Source organism: Salmo salar, chromosome ssa29, assembly GCF_905237065.1.
Source record: "Salmo salar chromosome ssa29, Ssal_v3.1, whole genome shotgun sequence".
NCBI classification, from domain to species: Eukaryota; Metazoa; Chordata; class Actinopteri; order Salmoniformes; family Salmonidae; genus Salmo; species Salmo salar.
The window spans coordinates 20,267,304-20,282,439 of NC_059470.1; the positions used below are offsets into that span (position 1 = coordinate 20,267,304).

General features: G+C 40.9%; 1 protein-coding gene across 2 annotated transcripts; it reads right to left on the bottom strand.

Moving 5' to 3' along the window:
- Nucleotides 1–343: 343 nt before the first annotated feature.
- Nucleotides 344–14,936, bottom strand: LOC106590317 (adenosine 3'-phospho 5'-phosphosulfate transporter 2). 2 transcript variants are annotated; one of them, XM_045710674.1, is made up of 10 exons: nt 14,666–14,936; nt 13,869–14,088; nt 7,727–7,848; nt 4,721–4,875; nt 3,246–3,353; nt 2,725–2,822; nt 2,513–2,605; nt 1,775–1,886; nt 1,197–1,266; nt 344–1,084 (listed from the first exon to the last, which is right to left on the bottom strand). In XM_045710674.1, exons 2-10 carry the CDS (start codon nt 14,085–14,087, stop codon nt 934–936), a joined length of 1,128 nt encoding a protein of 375 aa, XP_045566630.1. In that variant the 5' UTR covers nt 14,088; nt 14,666–14,936; the 3' UTR covers nt 344–933. The 2 variants fall into 2 exon arrangements, with proteins under 2 accessions (XP_045566630.1, XP_014036671.1); XM_014181196.2 differs by having other exon boundaries at nt 13,869–14,092; nt 14,666–14,934.
- Nucleotides 14,937–15,136: the final 200 nt, after the last annotated feature.

Consider the following 15,136-nt stretch of genomic DNA (forward strand, 5'->3'; position numbering starts at 1 on the left):
GAAGTAATCACTATCCACCCCAATAAAAACCCAGGTGTTGGTTGCAGCATCACCATTTCATAGATGGGACCCAATCTAGCTAATGTCACCTTGACACACACGTGACGTTCCGCTCATCCAAATTATGTCTAAAGCCAAGCCCTGTGAACAATGTTTGTTTTCTTTCTAGTGCTATCTTATTCTAGGATTACTAATCAAACAAGCCCGGGGCCATCTGATGGGTAAACATCTGAGAAGCTCCTTGGCAGCCGTTCAACTCCCCCCTCTGTAGCCAATGGATAAGAGACGGCTCTGGCAAGCTAGCTACTTACACTGTAACATATAAAAACACATGAAAAAAAAACCTTTTGGATAAACTTCCCAGTTTGTTTAATGTAAAAAGAGCTACCATTTCACCAAAACAAACGGTTCGCAAATATGGCAGTTGACACGTTGATATACTTCCGAGCATAGCCCGCCCCACACTTCAAGATGTCACTGTGTTGTTGAGAGGTCTTTTGTACAATCGGATATAAATTACAAAAAAAACATGACAGTGATTGAGTAAAACATCAGTTTTTTGTCTTCTGGCACATGCGGGTGAAAATATGCCATTTAAGATATATATTTTTTTGGTGCACATTCAATTTCAGACATGATCAGTTCAATAAATGTCAATATATTCTCTTTCAACCGTCTCGTCCCCCTTCGTCTTTCTCAGGCTAAAGTCATAGAGTCACTTACAGTGCAGAACTGTGCTATTTGGGTTAGCTAAGGAGCCAGCTTCCCTTTCAGAGTCTCGCAGGTGCTCCGTATCCACTTTCTCCTCCTGGGAATGTTTCTGTGGAGCTCTGTGGCCAAGGAATGTCTTAGGAGCCCACTGTTATTAGGTCCATGTTAGATAGGAACGTTAGAAAAATGTTTGTTTGTCCTGCCCGCCACAGGTCCCTTTTACTACACGTTCTGTGATAGCAGCCTGACCTTCTTCCCGGTCAAAAACATATTCCTGAGGTCCGCCAAAGATGGCAGCTTCATTTTGTCTTTGTTTTTGCTGTAAACATTCAGGAAGATGCCGAACAGCACTAAAAGTCCACCCCATAGGTACCTGAGAGGAAATGGAACGGAGAGGCGTGTTACAATGTTTTCAGTGCCTTGAAAGTATGTCGGCTAAATTGAGCAACCGTAAACTATGAGAGATTGAAGATAACATGACTCACTGAAAAGTAAAAGGCTTGGAGAAAAACATAAAGGATAGTACAATCGTCATCGCCTTACGTCCAGTCGTTACTGAAATGAACAGAAGACAGAAAAGTGAGAAACATAACAGCACACAACCTTGAATCTAAGCCTGTCACATCTAATGGATATCTAGTAAAGAGATTTTTCTTAACTTTGTTGATGAGATTACTTTGACATTTGTTTTGCAGTTAATCTCAAAATGAATCTGGAGGTTTCCAGAATTTCTAAATAAGATTAGGATCGCTCTGATCTGGCATTATTTCAGTAATCTGCAAAATGTTAAAAGTTTGTGCTTTAGATTTTAGAGTGTTAGTAAGGTTATCCATACTCAGATTGTAGAAATCTTTCTGTGGAGTCATATGGTTACTCAGAACTTCTTTTACTTAAGCTTCCATTGCTGGAGAAATTTCTGAATTAAATGTTTTCGAAAGTAAAATACAGACTTTTTAGTCATAGGAAACTTTATGGACAGTTCAATTGAACACTTCGACATAAAATATGACTTTGTGTGGTTCTGCAAGCAAAGCATCTGCCCAGACCAGAATGGTCTTCTCACCTGTGACTGCGACCAAGGCTCCAAAGAGTTTGATCAAGGCCAGCACAAATGAAATGCCAAAGTACCCCGTGAGAGAGAAGAAGAATGCATAACCGTATGTTATCACAGGATGCTGAAAGAAAACAAAAGATTCAACAGATTGTCATACATCTTTTCTACTACAGAACGGTCCATGTCTGATCTATTGTAATGAAATACACTGAGAGTATCAAACATTAGGAGCACCTGCTCCTTCCATGACAGACTGACCAGGTGAATCCAGGTGAAAGCTATGATCCCTTATTGATGTCACTTGTTAAATCCACTTCAGTCAGTGTAGATGAAGGGGAGGAGACAGGTTAAAGAAGGATTTTTAAGCTTTGAGACATGGATTGTGTATCTGTGCCATTCAGACTGTGAATGAACAAGACAAAATATGTAAGTGCTTTTGAACAGAGTATGGTAGTAGGTGCCAGATGCACTAGTTTGTGTCAAGAACTGCAACGCTGCTGGGTTTTTCACGCTCAACAGTTTCCTGTGTGTATCAAGAATGGTCCACCACCCAAAGGACATCCAGCCAACTTGACACAACTGTGGGAAGCATTGGAGTCAACATGGGTCAGCATCCCTGTGGAACGCTTTCGACACCTTGTAGAGTCAATGCCCCGACGAATTGAGGGCCAAAGGGGGTGCAACTCAATATTAGGAAAGTGCTCCTGTTTTGTATACTCAGTGTATAACAGAGAGGGTTCTACTAACCTGAGAGCAAAAGGCCACTGCTGGTCCCAATCCACCTGCACCCAACAGGCCTGTCAATATGTACCCAAAACCGATGGAATAGGAATACAAAACCTTTAACACAATCAAAATGACACACATAAGTCACATTTCTGAGGTGATTCAAGACACTTTACACAATTGGGTTTACAATATAAATATAACAAGCTGGTTTTAAGGCGGGTCCTCAGTACCATCTCAGAGTTGGAGCCGTTATGGAGCTTCATGGCTTTCTCCTGCACGTTCCCAATGGCAGCATCAGCACACAGAGCCAGAGAGATGAGGAGGACCCCTAAAACACCAGACACAACCAGGTTAACCGCTATATTGCTCAGGAAGGACAATAACAGCACAGCAATGGAGGTTTCTGAATTGCTGAAACAGCATCTGTACTTTTGGAGTGTGGGAAAACCTATATGTTTGTACATAATGTATGTGGTACAAGGTCAAACTCTTTAGATAAAGCATTATATGTAGTTCTTTAGGAGTTCAAACTCCATATTTAAAAAAAATACTTTAGTCCCAGCCTAGGTAACAACCAGTAGGTTTAATTTGCCCCAGGCTCATGAATGTCAGTATCCTGATTAATTTGATGCAGGTTCTCTGTGTATCAAATACAAAATCGCAGCGAAAGGATTTGGATCCATAGTTAAACAGTGTTGTAACAACAGGCTCCTTTACTAATACCTAGATAGATAACAGATTCACATGTTACCGGTTGCATTGAAGTTGGGGGCGACTTTACTGTCAGCTAGGGTGAACCAGATGAGTCCCAGGCTCATACAGAGAGCAGCAGATACATCAGCCAGATTGTAGCGTTTCCCTGAAGAAAACAGAGGAGTTAGGCTTACAAAGTCAGGGAATTCCTCCTTAACAGATGACTAACAATTTACCAGAATAGGAAGACTTGATTGACAAGTTCCACTTGGATGGAAAGTTAAAGTGTCCAGATCTTTCTTCTTGTGATTCGGATTGACCCGACACCTGTCATGACTGACATCCGATCACGAAAAGCTGCGAAACAAAAGACAAACTCAACTTTTGGTAATTCGGAGGGCATTTCCCTTTGTAACAAGACAGGGAAACGACAGAATAGGTGGCGATAAATGGCGCTTGTGTATTTACCCCCCTCCTTATGGGTCAGGTGGAAAATGTAAACACGCTGGCTAGATAGACGAACTTATGAGTGGCGGAGAAGAGAGGAGAGAAAGGCGCTTGGCAGACGAGTCGCCGTTCTGCCTCAGATCCAAGCGAGTTGAGAGGCCTGCGTGACACTGGCTGCAGGTCGGGTGGTGCACACGGCCCATACCGAGAGATTTTTTTTTCTCTCCAACTTTCTACTGGACTCTTCAACTCAATTAAATCCAAACAGGAGAGAAGAGAGAAGAGGTTGGTTGGTGTTGGACACGTAAAATGCAACAAAAAAAAACAAGAGGAGACTGAGGAGTCTTCCCAAACAGGCCGATAGATGCCTCGGGGGTGACAAGGTGACGCAGCAGGTTGGTCTGGCTTGCTTTCATTCCTCCCTCTGTTCCCCTTTGAAGGGTTCACATCAGATCTCGCTGGCATCCTGAGTGAACGCAGTAGCGTTTCCAACTAGTCCCCCTGGGGGACCCATGGTCAACATCGCCAATGCAGGGAGGGGGGGAGGAAGGAAAAAAACGAGTGTTTGATCGCTAAGACGTGGAACCTTTATGAAGACAATGTCTCCGAGATGAAAGACAGAGTACTGAGAACTAGGCCTCCTCACCCTGAAATTCAACACTTGCAAACAACCCAAAAAACGAAGCATGGACAGAACTCTGAGATAAAAGTTGAAAAGTTGGTCATTGTTTGGAGGTAAGGGCATAACGGGTGTGAGGTAGGACACTCACAGGAGGTTTCTAGAGAGCCTCTCTTATGATTGACAGTTAGGCTTAACCCCCCCCCCAAAAAAAAGTAATGTGTTTAGTTCATTATTACCCGCATGCAAAAGGACAAATATTATTAGGCAACATTTTCACGTCTTGATCAGGGCCCATATTCATAAAGCGTCTCAAACTAGGACTGCTGATCTAGGATCAGGTCCCCTTCGTTTACAATCATTATGATCTAAAAGGCTAAACTGATCCTAGATCAGCACTCCTAATCTCACTCTTCGCGAATATGGGCTCTCATACAAACAAAGATCAACTTCCTTTTGCCACTTGCCTTGAATGAATATGCCTCCTATCATGACAGGAATGAGTTTGCAGCACTTGAAGATGACCTGTGTAGGATAATTCAAGTAACCCAGTGAGGTGTTTGATAGGCCCATGGTCCCCACCGTTAGAAATGCTATGATCATGTACGTCTTCCCTGGTATTCTGCAAAGAGAAAAAGAGCAATTAGCAAGCCTTGTGGGATGACAACAAAAACAAAATACAAAAACTAGCAATACATGGGATTTTTCTGCCATTCAAATCCTTGGGTGGGGTTTTTTTCCCCAAACAGTCCAAACAGTGCATGCAAACAAATGCCTTCAGTGTAAACTTAAACCAGATATAAAGTATGTAGAAAAGATAAAGGAGCAATATATTTTTTTAGAAGATCATCTTTGAGAACTAACAATCACCAAAATAAAAGCTAGACAGTCAGGGAGAATATAATATTTTGAAAAACAATTAATAAAGCAGTATTCATTTAATTATTATGTTTGAGCAAAAATAACACAGCATTAGCCGTGGCAAAATGCATAGAATTGCAGGAAATTCGCTTTAAAACGGTACAAATTTATCTCAGCTCCATGGCTGAATACACTATATATACAAAAGTATGTGGACACCCCTTCAAATGAGTGGATTTGGCAATTTCAGCCACACCCGTTGCTGACAGGAAATGCAATCTCCATAGACAAATACTGGCAGTAGAATGGCCTTACTGAAGAGCTCAGTAACTATCAACGTGACACCGTCGTAAGATGCCACCTTTCCAACAAGTCAGTTAGTGAAATTTATGCCCTGCTGGAGCTGCCCCAGTCAACTGCTGTTATTGTGAAGTGGAAACATCTAGGAGCCACAACGGTTCAGCCGCGACGTGGTCAGCCACACAAGCTCACAGAACGGTACCGCCAAATGCTGTAGCGCGTAAAAATCATCTGTCCTCGGTTGCAACACTCACTACCGAGTTCCAAACTGCCTCTGGAAGCAACATCAGCACAAGAACTGTTCGTCGGGAGCTTCATGAAATGGGCTTCCATGGTCGAGCAGCAGCACACAAGCCTAAGATCACCATGCGCAATGCCAAGCGTCAGCTGGAGTGGTGTAAAGCTCACCGCCATTGGACTCTGGAGCAGCGGAAACGCGTTATCTGGAGTGATGAATCATGCTTCACCATCTGGCAGTCCGAAGGACAAATCTTGGTTTGGCAGATGCCAGGACAACGCTACCTGCCCCAATGCATTGTGCCAACTGTAAAGTTTGGTGGAGGAGGAATAATGGTATGAGGGTTGTTTTTCATGATTCGGGATAGGCCCCTTAGTTCCAGTGAAGGGAAATCTTAACGCTACAGCATACAATGACATTTTAGACCATTCTGTGCTTCCAACTTTGTGGCAACAGTTTGGGGAAGGCCCTTTCCTGTTTCAGCATGACAATTCCCCCGTGCACAAAGCGAAGTCCGTACAGAAATGGTTTGTTGAGATCGGGGTGGAAGAACTTGACTGGCCTGCACTCTGACCTCAACCCTATCAAAAAAAGCACCCTGACCTCAACCCCATCAAACACCTTTGGGATGAATTGAAACGCTGACTTATTAGAGGGGGACTGCAATAAAAGTCTGCACATCCATTAGCTCTCCTGGAGGATGATTGACCATCCTTGATGTAAAACATTGCAACCAAATACATTTTATGCCTTGTGAAATCATTTGCTTATTCAATATATCAAAGATCCAATGGCTATGGTAGGCTACAAATCTTTTTATTCAGCTGAAGCAAACCCACACATTTTCAGGAAACGTACCTTTTCTAGTTTAGTCATATTTATTTATCTTAGAAGTATTTACTTTGTAGGCTGACTAGCATGTATTAAGTTCCAATGTCCTATACATTGGATGCCCAAATCAAGTATTTACAAAATAAGTTTAAGTCTAAATCTAAATAAAAAATTAAGGCTAAATCTAATCTTTTTTCCTAAAATTAATGTTCACGATTCACAAATTATTACTTTGATTGACATGATTCGATTCACCCCGATTGAACCGAATCCCAATTAATACAATGGCGAAGTGAATCATTTGTTTTTTCAAAAATATTTGTTTAAATTAATAATATGAACTTTGTATGGCCGTATTCACAGGTTTTTTGAGACATGCAGAAAACATTAATACATGCTAATAATAGCTAAACATAACTAAAGGGTACAAGATATGTTTTGAATTGGCTACCTAGTTAACATGTTCTCTATCATATTCGTCTGGCTCTATGCAGGTCCGACACGCAAACGCCGATGTGCTACTGTCATTCCAATCCTGGCTGATGTTGGTTTTTATTTAATTGATCAAATATTTTACAACTGTCCCTAAATAAATTACAGAAACAGAAACTATGAAATAAATCTCCATGACTTTTCGGATTTGATCATTTCCCCAAAGTTTTCATGACCGTATGAACCCTGCAAGATGGGGGCCTCTAAAATGTTCTCTATAGTTCACCTGCACCGACCATGCCCATTGGCATGCCCACCACCTAAGCCCCTTATGATCCAGAAAAAACCCTCAATACAGAGGTGTATTCATTACAGAAACCGTTTAAGAACCAAACAGAGCAAAACGAGAGTTTCTATTAGACAAATGTAGGTAGGTCCCTCCCCGTTTGCTTCCCTTTAAGAAAGGTTTTGCAACAGATTTGGCAGAATGAATCCACCCCAAGATGAAGCGTTGTTGATATCAATAGGTCTTGAGGTAGATCACAGGTTATATTGTTTGAAGTGACAAGGCACATACTGTAGCAATTAACATACTATTAATAGTTAACGGGATAGAGCCTGATCATTCTATGATTTAGTCAATCTCAATCTATTTATTAGTGCTGAACGCCACTAACCATGAAATAGTCAGTCTATTGACGTTCTCAAGGAAAGCCCTACTGGATCCCCGTTTTTGTTGGCGAACACCACTCCTACTTTTCTTTGTTTGCTGAAGCGCAGAGGCCTAATTGAACACCATTCCCTTGTTTACCTTCTCCGTTTGTCCTGTGTGAGCTGCAATTCCACCAGTCCAAACAGGGAGTAGAACCCAAACTGTACCAGGGTGAGGTACCATCCGAAGGGCTTGAAACCCTCCACGGAAAATATGAGCTCCTGAAAACAGCAGATAAAGTCTGATAAGTCTCTTTTCAAGCCTGTGGTGAGGTAAATCACTACTTTTCCTGTAGCTTTCCACAGTATCCTCAGAGAGGCTTGCTGATAAAATGTCCCTGCTTAGCATGTGTCAACAACCAATTGTATGGTGAATCAGTCAGTCAATCAACCAAATGTATTTTTATAAATCCCTTTTACAATTACTGTTTACATCTGTGATGTCACAAATTGCTTTACAGGAACCAGGCCTAGACCACAAAGAGCAAGCAGAACAGAAGCGAAAGCACATTGGCCAGGAAAAACTCCCTAAAAGGTAGAAATCTAGAGCAGAACCTGGCTCAGAGGAGTGGCCCATCCTCTTCTGCCTGTACACGGTAGATATTAAGAGTACATTTAGCCATTAATTAAGGCCAGATTGTGCAGAACGTGTAAAGCTGTCATATACAGTAGTCTTGCCATAAACTCAAAAATACTATCCGACTACACCCACATCAGCAACGACCATTACAGCAGCCCCATGCCTAGCTGCTTTTAGCTAGGAATTAGCTTACAGAAAAACGGAATAGTCACCGGAAGTTAAATACTTACTCTGCCGATTGTCCATAGGGTTGGTCCTTTTGAAGGGGGAAATTGAGAAAAAAACATCTAATAGAACATAATAGAAAAAAAGACTTTCCAAACGTGGTTCTGTTGTAGACCCACTTCCTATCTGCTTACCTCATATCAAAATAAAAGCCCTGCATGTGTGCAATACCTGCACAAAAAAACAAGAACTTGTGGGGGACTTATATTTTGACATGATGTAAGCAGAGAGAAACTGCCCAAATAAAAAAACATATTCATTACTGCATTGTTGGGTTTGGAGAACGGCATTTCACTGTACTTGTGCACGTGACATAACTTAACTTGAAATACTACAGTTTACTATAGAATACTACAGTAATTACAATAGAATTCTGTAGTAAACTGTAGTATAATGTAGTGTTGTCACGATACCAGAATTTTGACTTTATACCGATACCAGGTTTAGTATCACAATTAGGCTGGTCACGATACCAACATTTTACAAACGAGACCAGGCCAAGTATCACGATAGTGAGTACCATAGCAACACCATGTGGCAAAACATTTGTGGCCTAGCATCATGTTCTCCCCGTCCCCCAAAAACATGTCACTGAAATTCACACTTCTACTCAAAACAACACATTGAATTTAACTTCACAATGTATAATAGAATACTGCATAGAATGGCTGATTTGCTTATATTTGCATAGGCCTACCTATGATTTGGCTTGAGGAATGGGAGGAAGGAGTATATCAGTGGAGGCTGCTGAAGGGAGGACGACTCATAATAATGGCTGGAACGGTGCAAACGGAATGGCATCAAACACATAGAAACCATGTATTCGATACCATTCCACTCATTCCGCTCCAGCCCTTACCACGAGCCCGTCCTCCCCAATTAAGGTGCCACCATCCTCCTGTGATATACATGCATAATGATCTGCATGTCATTGTATCAGTAAGGATAAAACATTGCATGGAACCTTCTTTACTCTTCAGTTAACCCAGACACACTCTCCCTCTCATGAGTAGCAGACCCTTTTCCTTTCTTCCTGGGCCAATCAAATTTGCCTAAACCTACTGTCAAGTTAGCAGGTTGTTAGCTAGCTAGGTAACATGACTGAACAACATTGCTTGTTATTAAACCAATAATTAGCGACCCGGGATTAGTTTAATGGTTTGTGAAATTATATAAAATGCGCACGAAGGCATCTCCGGTAATATGGGTATTTTTTTTTAACCGTTTAGAGACAAGAGGTCTTCTCTGCCGTAAAGCTGCAAGCATGCCGTGTCGCCAAGCGCTGCTCCATTTTCCCTCTCTGACACTCAGAGGATGCATGACATTGAACTTGCAAAGCCTACTCAGACTGATCTGTGCTCTTGGTTATAACAGGCGATGAAATGACACAATGTATCAACAGTGCCAACTTTGCACTCTGCTCTAATGTAACAAAAGTACAAAGCTAACAACAGGGTCTGAAGGTGGAATAGATGCGAGTGAAGAGCAGACGGAGAGAAGCAGGTGAGGGCTGGTAGAGGATGCAGCTGGGTGTTTACAGCTGCCTCACAGTGATATGCCATGAAAGTAAAGTGGATATTGTTGGACCTGCTCATACAAGAGACTAGTTAGTGACTTTATAAACATTTTGTAACAGGCGTCAGCAGGTTCTTTGGATCGGTAGGGCTGAAAAAGTTGGTAGTATCATATGAAATGGTACTACGGTATTCTAAAATGTTGGTATCATAAGTATCGTGGCGTTTTGGTACCCCTGATATTACGGTGGTACTGGTATACCGTGCAACACTTATCATAATGCTCGATACCATCACTATACTCGATTCCAAAACGATACCACAACAACAAAAATAAGACTTAATAGCCAAAGTCACAGAATGCTACTTCATCCAGACAGATAAACTCAGCTTCTACTGTCCAATCGTTGGGCATCTTTGGAGTTTAATATCAGTACATTTGAAACATTTCATGTCCATTTTTTGGAGACAGCCACGTATGCATTAATTAATCAATTATACAGTCATAGAATCAATTTGAAAGTGTTTTTACCAATCTAACTACAAAACAAAATAATGGTAATCATTTATTTAATAGGTAAATCTCTATTGATAAACTGGGTAAATCGAGATGTAGCCTAGGTCTATTCACAACACAGGTGAATGCATAGTATTCAATAGGAGTGTGTGCATGCATTGAGTTGAGCTTGTTTTAGCTCATTTCATGGCGCTACAGATGACAAACAATCCATTTAGGACTTATTTTATTGGCAACTACTAGGAGAACATATTGTACAGCATTTTCAAAGAAGAAGCAATCTCTTCTTTTAGAAAAGTGTGTGCTGTCTCTTTAAGAAAGTAGTAATTTGCCAGGCAGAATGTAGCTGTAGAATCTGACTTTGTGGCTATGGAATCTAGTGTAAACCAGACGGGATGCGAGGGAGACAAAGAAGTGAATGAGTTGTTGGTGAATTAATTAAAAAAAACGATCAATCAGCTTTGAAATCAGCATATTTTGAGCTATGGTATCACAAACAAAGTACTAGGGTAGTGAATTGAAGTTGCTTCAGCTTTAAGCTAGCAAGGAAAGTTAGACTACAATTACCGTAATTTCCGGACTATTAAGCGCACCTGAATATAAGCCGCACCCACTGAATTAAAAAAAAAAAGTATTATTTTGAACATAAATAAGCCGCACATGTCTATAAGCCGCAGGTGCCTACCCGTACATTGAAACAAATGAACTTTACACAGGCTTTAACGAAGCACGGCTTGTAACAAAAATAAATAGGCTTTAACGAAGCACGGCTTGTAACAAAAAAATAAAAAATTAGCAGTAAACAGTAGCCTACCAAGAAAGTCATTGGTCACTATCTTCCTCCTCCTGTGCACTGAAACTATCTCCTTCGGTGTCGGAGTTGAATAGCCTCAGAATTGCTTCATCCGATATTGGATCGTTTTCATTGTCGCTCTCGTCACTTTCATCTGGAGGCAAATCCCCCGCTGAGCCCTCTTCAACACACAGCAGTCCAGCCTTTCGAAACCCGTTGATGATAGTGGATTTTTTGACAATGCTCCACGCTGTCAGGACCCACTGGCAGACTTGACCATAAGTTGCTCTTCGCTTGCGGCCCGTTTTAGTGAAGGATTTCTCCCCACTTGTCATCCAAGCCTCGCACTGAACACGGAGCGCCACCTTAAATGCACGATTTACACTGATGTCGAGTGGCTGCAAATACTTTGTTGTGCCCCCAGGAATCAGGGTGATGGGAAGTTTGAGAGTGCTCGATTTAATCTAAACAGTAAACAAAAAAGTTGTTTGACCTTAATCCGTTATGAAATTTCATTGGTCTAATGAAAGCTTCATGCCGCCAAAAAACTGAGCACGTCACAAAATGTAAAAAAAAAAAAAAAAAAAATATTTGAAAGCGGGAAAAATCCATATATTAGCCGCGTCATTGTTTAAGCCGCGAGGTTCAAAGCCTGGGAAAAAAGTTGCGGCTTATAGTCCGGAAATTACGGTAACGCTGGAAGCTACCGGTATCGTCTTGCATTGTAAAATTATTTTAGCCTGTATGGACATTGTTTTGCGAACAGTTTCAACATTTCTACATGCCGTGTTGCATTATTCAAGTGTGTTAACTGCTGTGCAGCATGAGTGGGAAGCTAACAATGCAGCCCAGACAGCTCTAGCAATGAATGAGCATGTCGAGCAGGCTCTTTGCACTATAACGGGGCCGCACCGATATACATACTTGGTCCACTGAGTCAGGTGAGGCACATTAGACAGAAGTACCGAACTTAACAAAATTCTAGTACCAAACTGTTTCGTCTCAAAAAAAGTTTCGGTATACCGTGCAACACAGTAAATACTACAGTATTGTCCACAAAAAAATACTAGTAAATACTACAGAAATGTCAGAAAATACACTACAGTCTGCGAAAATATATATTTTTTACTAGAGTAAATACTATAATATTTAATTTGCATATACCCTGTCCAATCCCATCCCCCATGTCCCAACTTGTTTCACCGGTAAGTGAAAAACCTAAATGCCAAGTATAGACCATATATTGTGTTAACTATGGGTATAGAAAGGAGCAGAAGCTCTGAACTCTTCGTTTGCTGTTTTAGTATTTCTCCAGTAGGTATCCTCAAGGAGAAAGCTCCCCACTTCTATGTCAAAGATAATAAAACAAAAACATATTAGTAAATACTACAGTAATATCCCTAAAAACACTACAGTAAATAATACAGTATACTACAGTCTGCAAAAACACTACAGTAAATAGTACAGTGTACCATACTACAGTTTGCAAAAACACTACTGTAAATACTACAGTATACTACAATCTGCAATTACTATAGTATATACTATTATTTTTTTAAATACAAAATACTATAGTAAACTGTAAATAGTACAGTATACTGCAGTAAATCCTACAGTATTCACTAAAACACTACAGTATTCACTTAAAAACACTACAGTGAATACTACAGTTAAGTCTGCAAAAACACTACAGTAAATAATACAGTATTCCTACCATAGTATACACTATAGTATTTTTGTTGTTGTGGGTAACCTCACAGAGGAACTGCATGGGTCTACAACAGACCCACGTTCTGTTAAATTCTACCTTCCATTAGCTGTTTTTTCCCCCTCAAATTCCCCCTGCATAAGGACCAAGCCTACAGACAGACACAGTAAGTAGAAATTTAATTTTATATTTCAGCAACACTAGCTTGTAAATACTAGCGTTGCTAAAAGCAGCTACCCCATGCATTAATATCTGAACACTGAAGTAAACAGCTGAAAACAGTTGCAAAACGTTTCACAACGGTTTCTATTGGACAAATTCAGGCAGGCTCCTCCCTGTTCGCTTCTGTTTGGTTTCTAGTGAATACACCCTAGCTCTCGAAAACTCTAGGCGTCATTCTGCCTTCTCCCTACAGTGCTGAGCCATTAGCTTCGCCCACGACTGCCTCAAGTGAACTACAATCCTCACGCTGTGTTTTAACATTTAGAAAAGTCAAAAATCATCGCATGCAATACGGCTTTCGAAACATATGGTCCTTATCTTGCACCAGTGAGAAAGAATCCTTCCCAAAAAATATATACACTTACTGTAGCAGTTTTGCACAGATCCATACTACACTTTCGCTTCACTTCCCGAGTTACGCTTACACACAGGTCTCTTGTCTACCGCCTGTTTTCCGTAAACAAGCACTGTAACATGGAGATATGGGTGTGTATCAATTTAACCTTTGAATTTTTTTTGTATTATTTCTTGCTGATATGAAAGATATGGTCCTATGCTTCCAAAACCGCAAGCGATGCATTAACAACCCCCCCCCAACAAAAGACACCTTCATCCAATGATTCTTATGTGTAATCTAATGGAACTGAGAGTCATGATCAAGGGCTAAATACACCCCTGCTTACTTGTAGGTAGCCATAGATGAGGTAAAAGAGGAAGACACCCGCCGTGCAGATGCAGAACTGAGTAGCTGTGTTGAAGCTGCTCAGGTTGATGCCTAACACTCTCAGCTCCTCCACAGACTTAATGTGCGGCGACATCATGACCTCGCTGGACGACGGGATGGAGATAGACAGATGCTTCCGGGCGTTGTTGTAGTTCATCAGGCCGAATTTGGCACTCATTCTGTCTGGGGATCAAATACAGTACTTAGGTAGTTTCAATACTTTGCTTTCTGTTGCAAAAGGATGTGACAGGCTATATACTAAGGGTGGGAAGATAAGGAAGAAAATTGATCTGTGTACTTGCATGCATAGTAGCCAACACGCTGTCTGCACCAGGTATCTAATCACTGACACACATTGGCCGATTCAAAACTGGCATAGCTAGATAGTAAGCTAGGGAATTTTATCTGTAACAACAGCGCAATTATCTGATTTCCGTGGGCGTTTCGGGATTTTACTCTTTGAGATATACAGCACTACTAAACTAGCTAATTATTTGATTGAATACAACAATGATTAATTGTTAGCTACTTAGATAGCCAATCTACCTATCTAGCTAACTAATAACAACTGCAGTGAGTTGTAGCGTGGGGAAAATCCTAAAACGACCACTGAACATTTCAAAACACCAACATATGACATACATTCGGAGTTCGACTTTATTAGCAACAGAGCTATTTTCTTGCAATTCAAAATTACATTTAGCTAACTTCTTTACAAGGTTAACTATAACGTTTTTTTTTTACTGAAAATGCTACCTGGTTAGCTGCTACAAGCTAGCATGCTAGCTGAACAAAACATCCGGGTTTGAAATGTGTATGCTGCGTTGTTCAATCGATTCGGATTATTATAACGTTTCCAGACGTGACGGATCCTTGTTCTAAAGCTATTGTATTGACATTTTAATTATTTTTTTATGCGAAAAGACCTGTAGCACATTTGCTAACTTGCGAACCGCTGCTGCTATCTCCTGGCAGCAGCCAACAACTTCCGCTGAGTGTGACTCGTCTCGAACTATGACCTCATTTCCCATTGGTGGAGGGAACAACACCAGGTCAGTTGAAAAGTGAAATGCACCTAGCTACATTCGTATTGTAGCCTACTCAGTCAGTGCAAAACAGAAAAAGTAATTTCTCATCACATCGTGCATTATAGTTTGCATTGAGAAGTTTGGTGTTATAGATATATCCACACCTTACCTACCTTGTCCAGCGCTGGATGGTCTATAA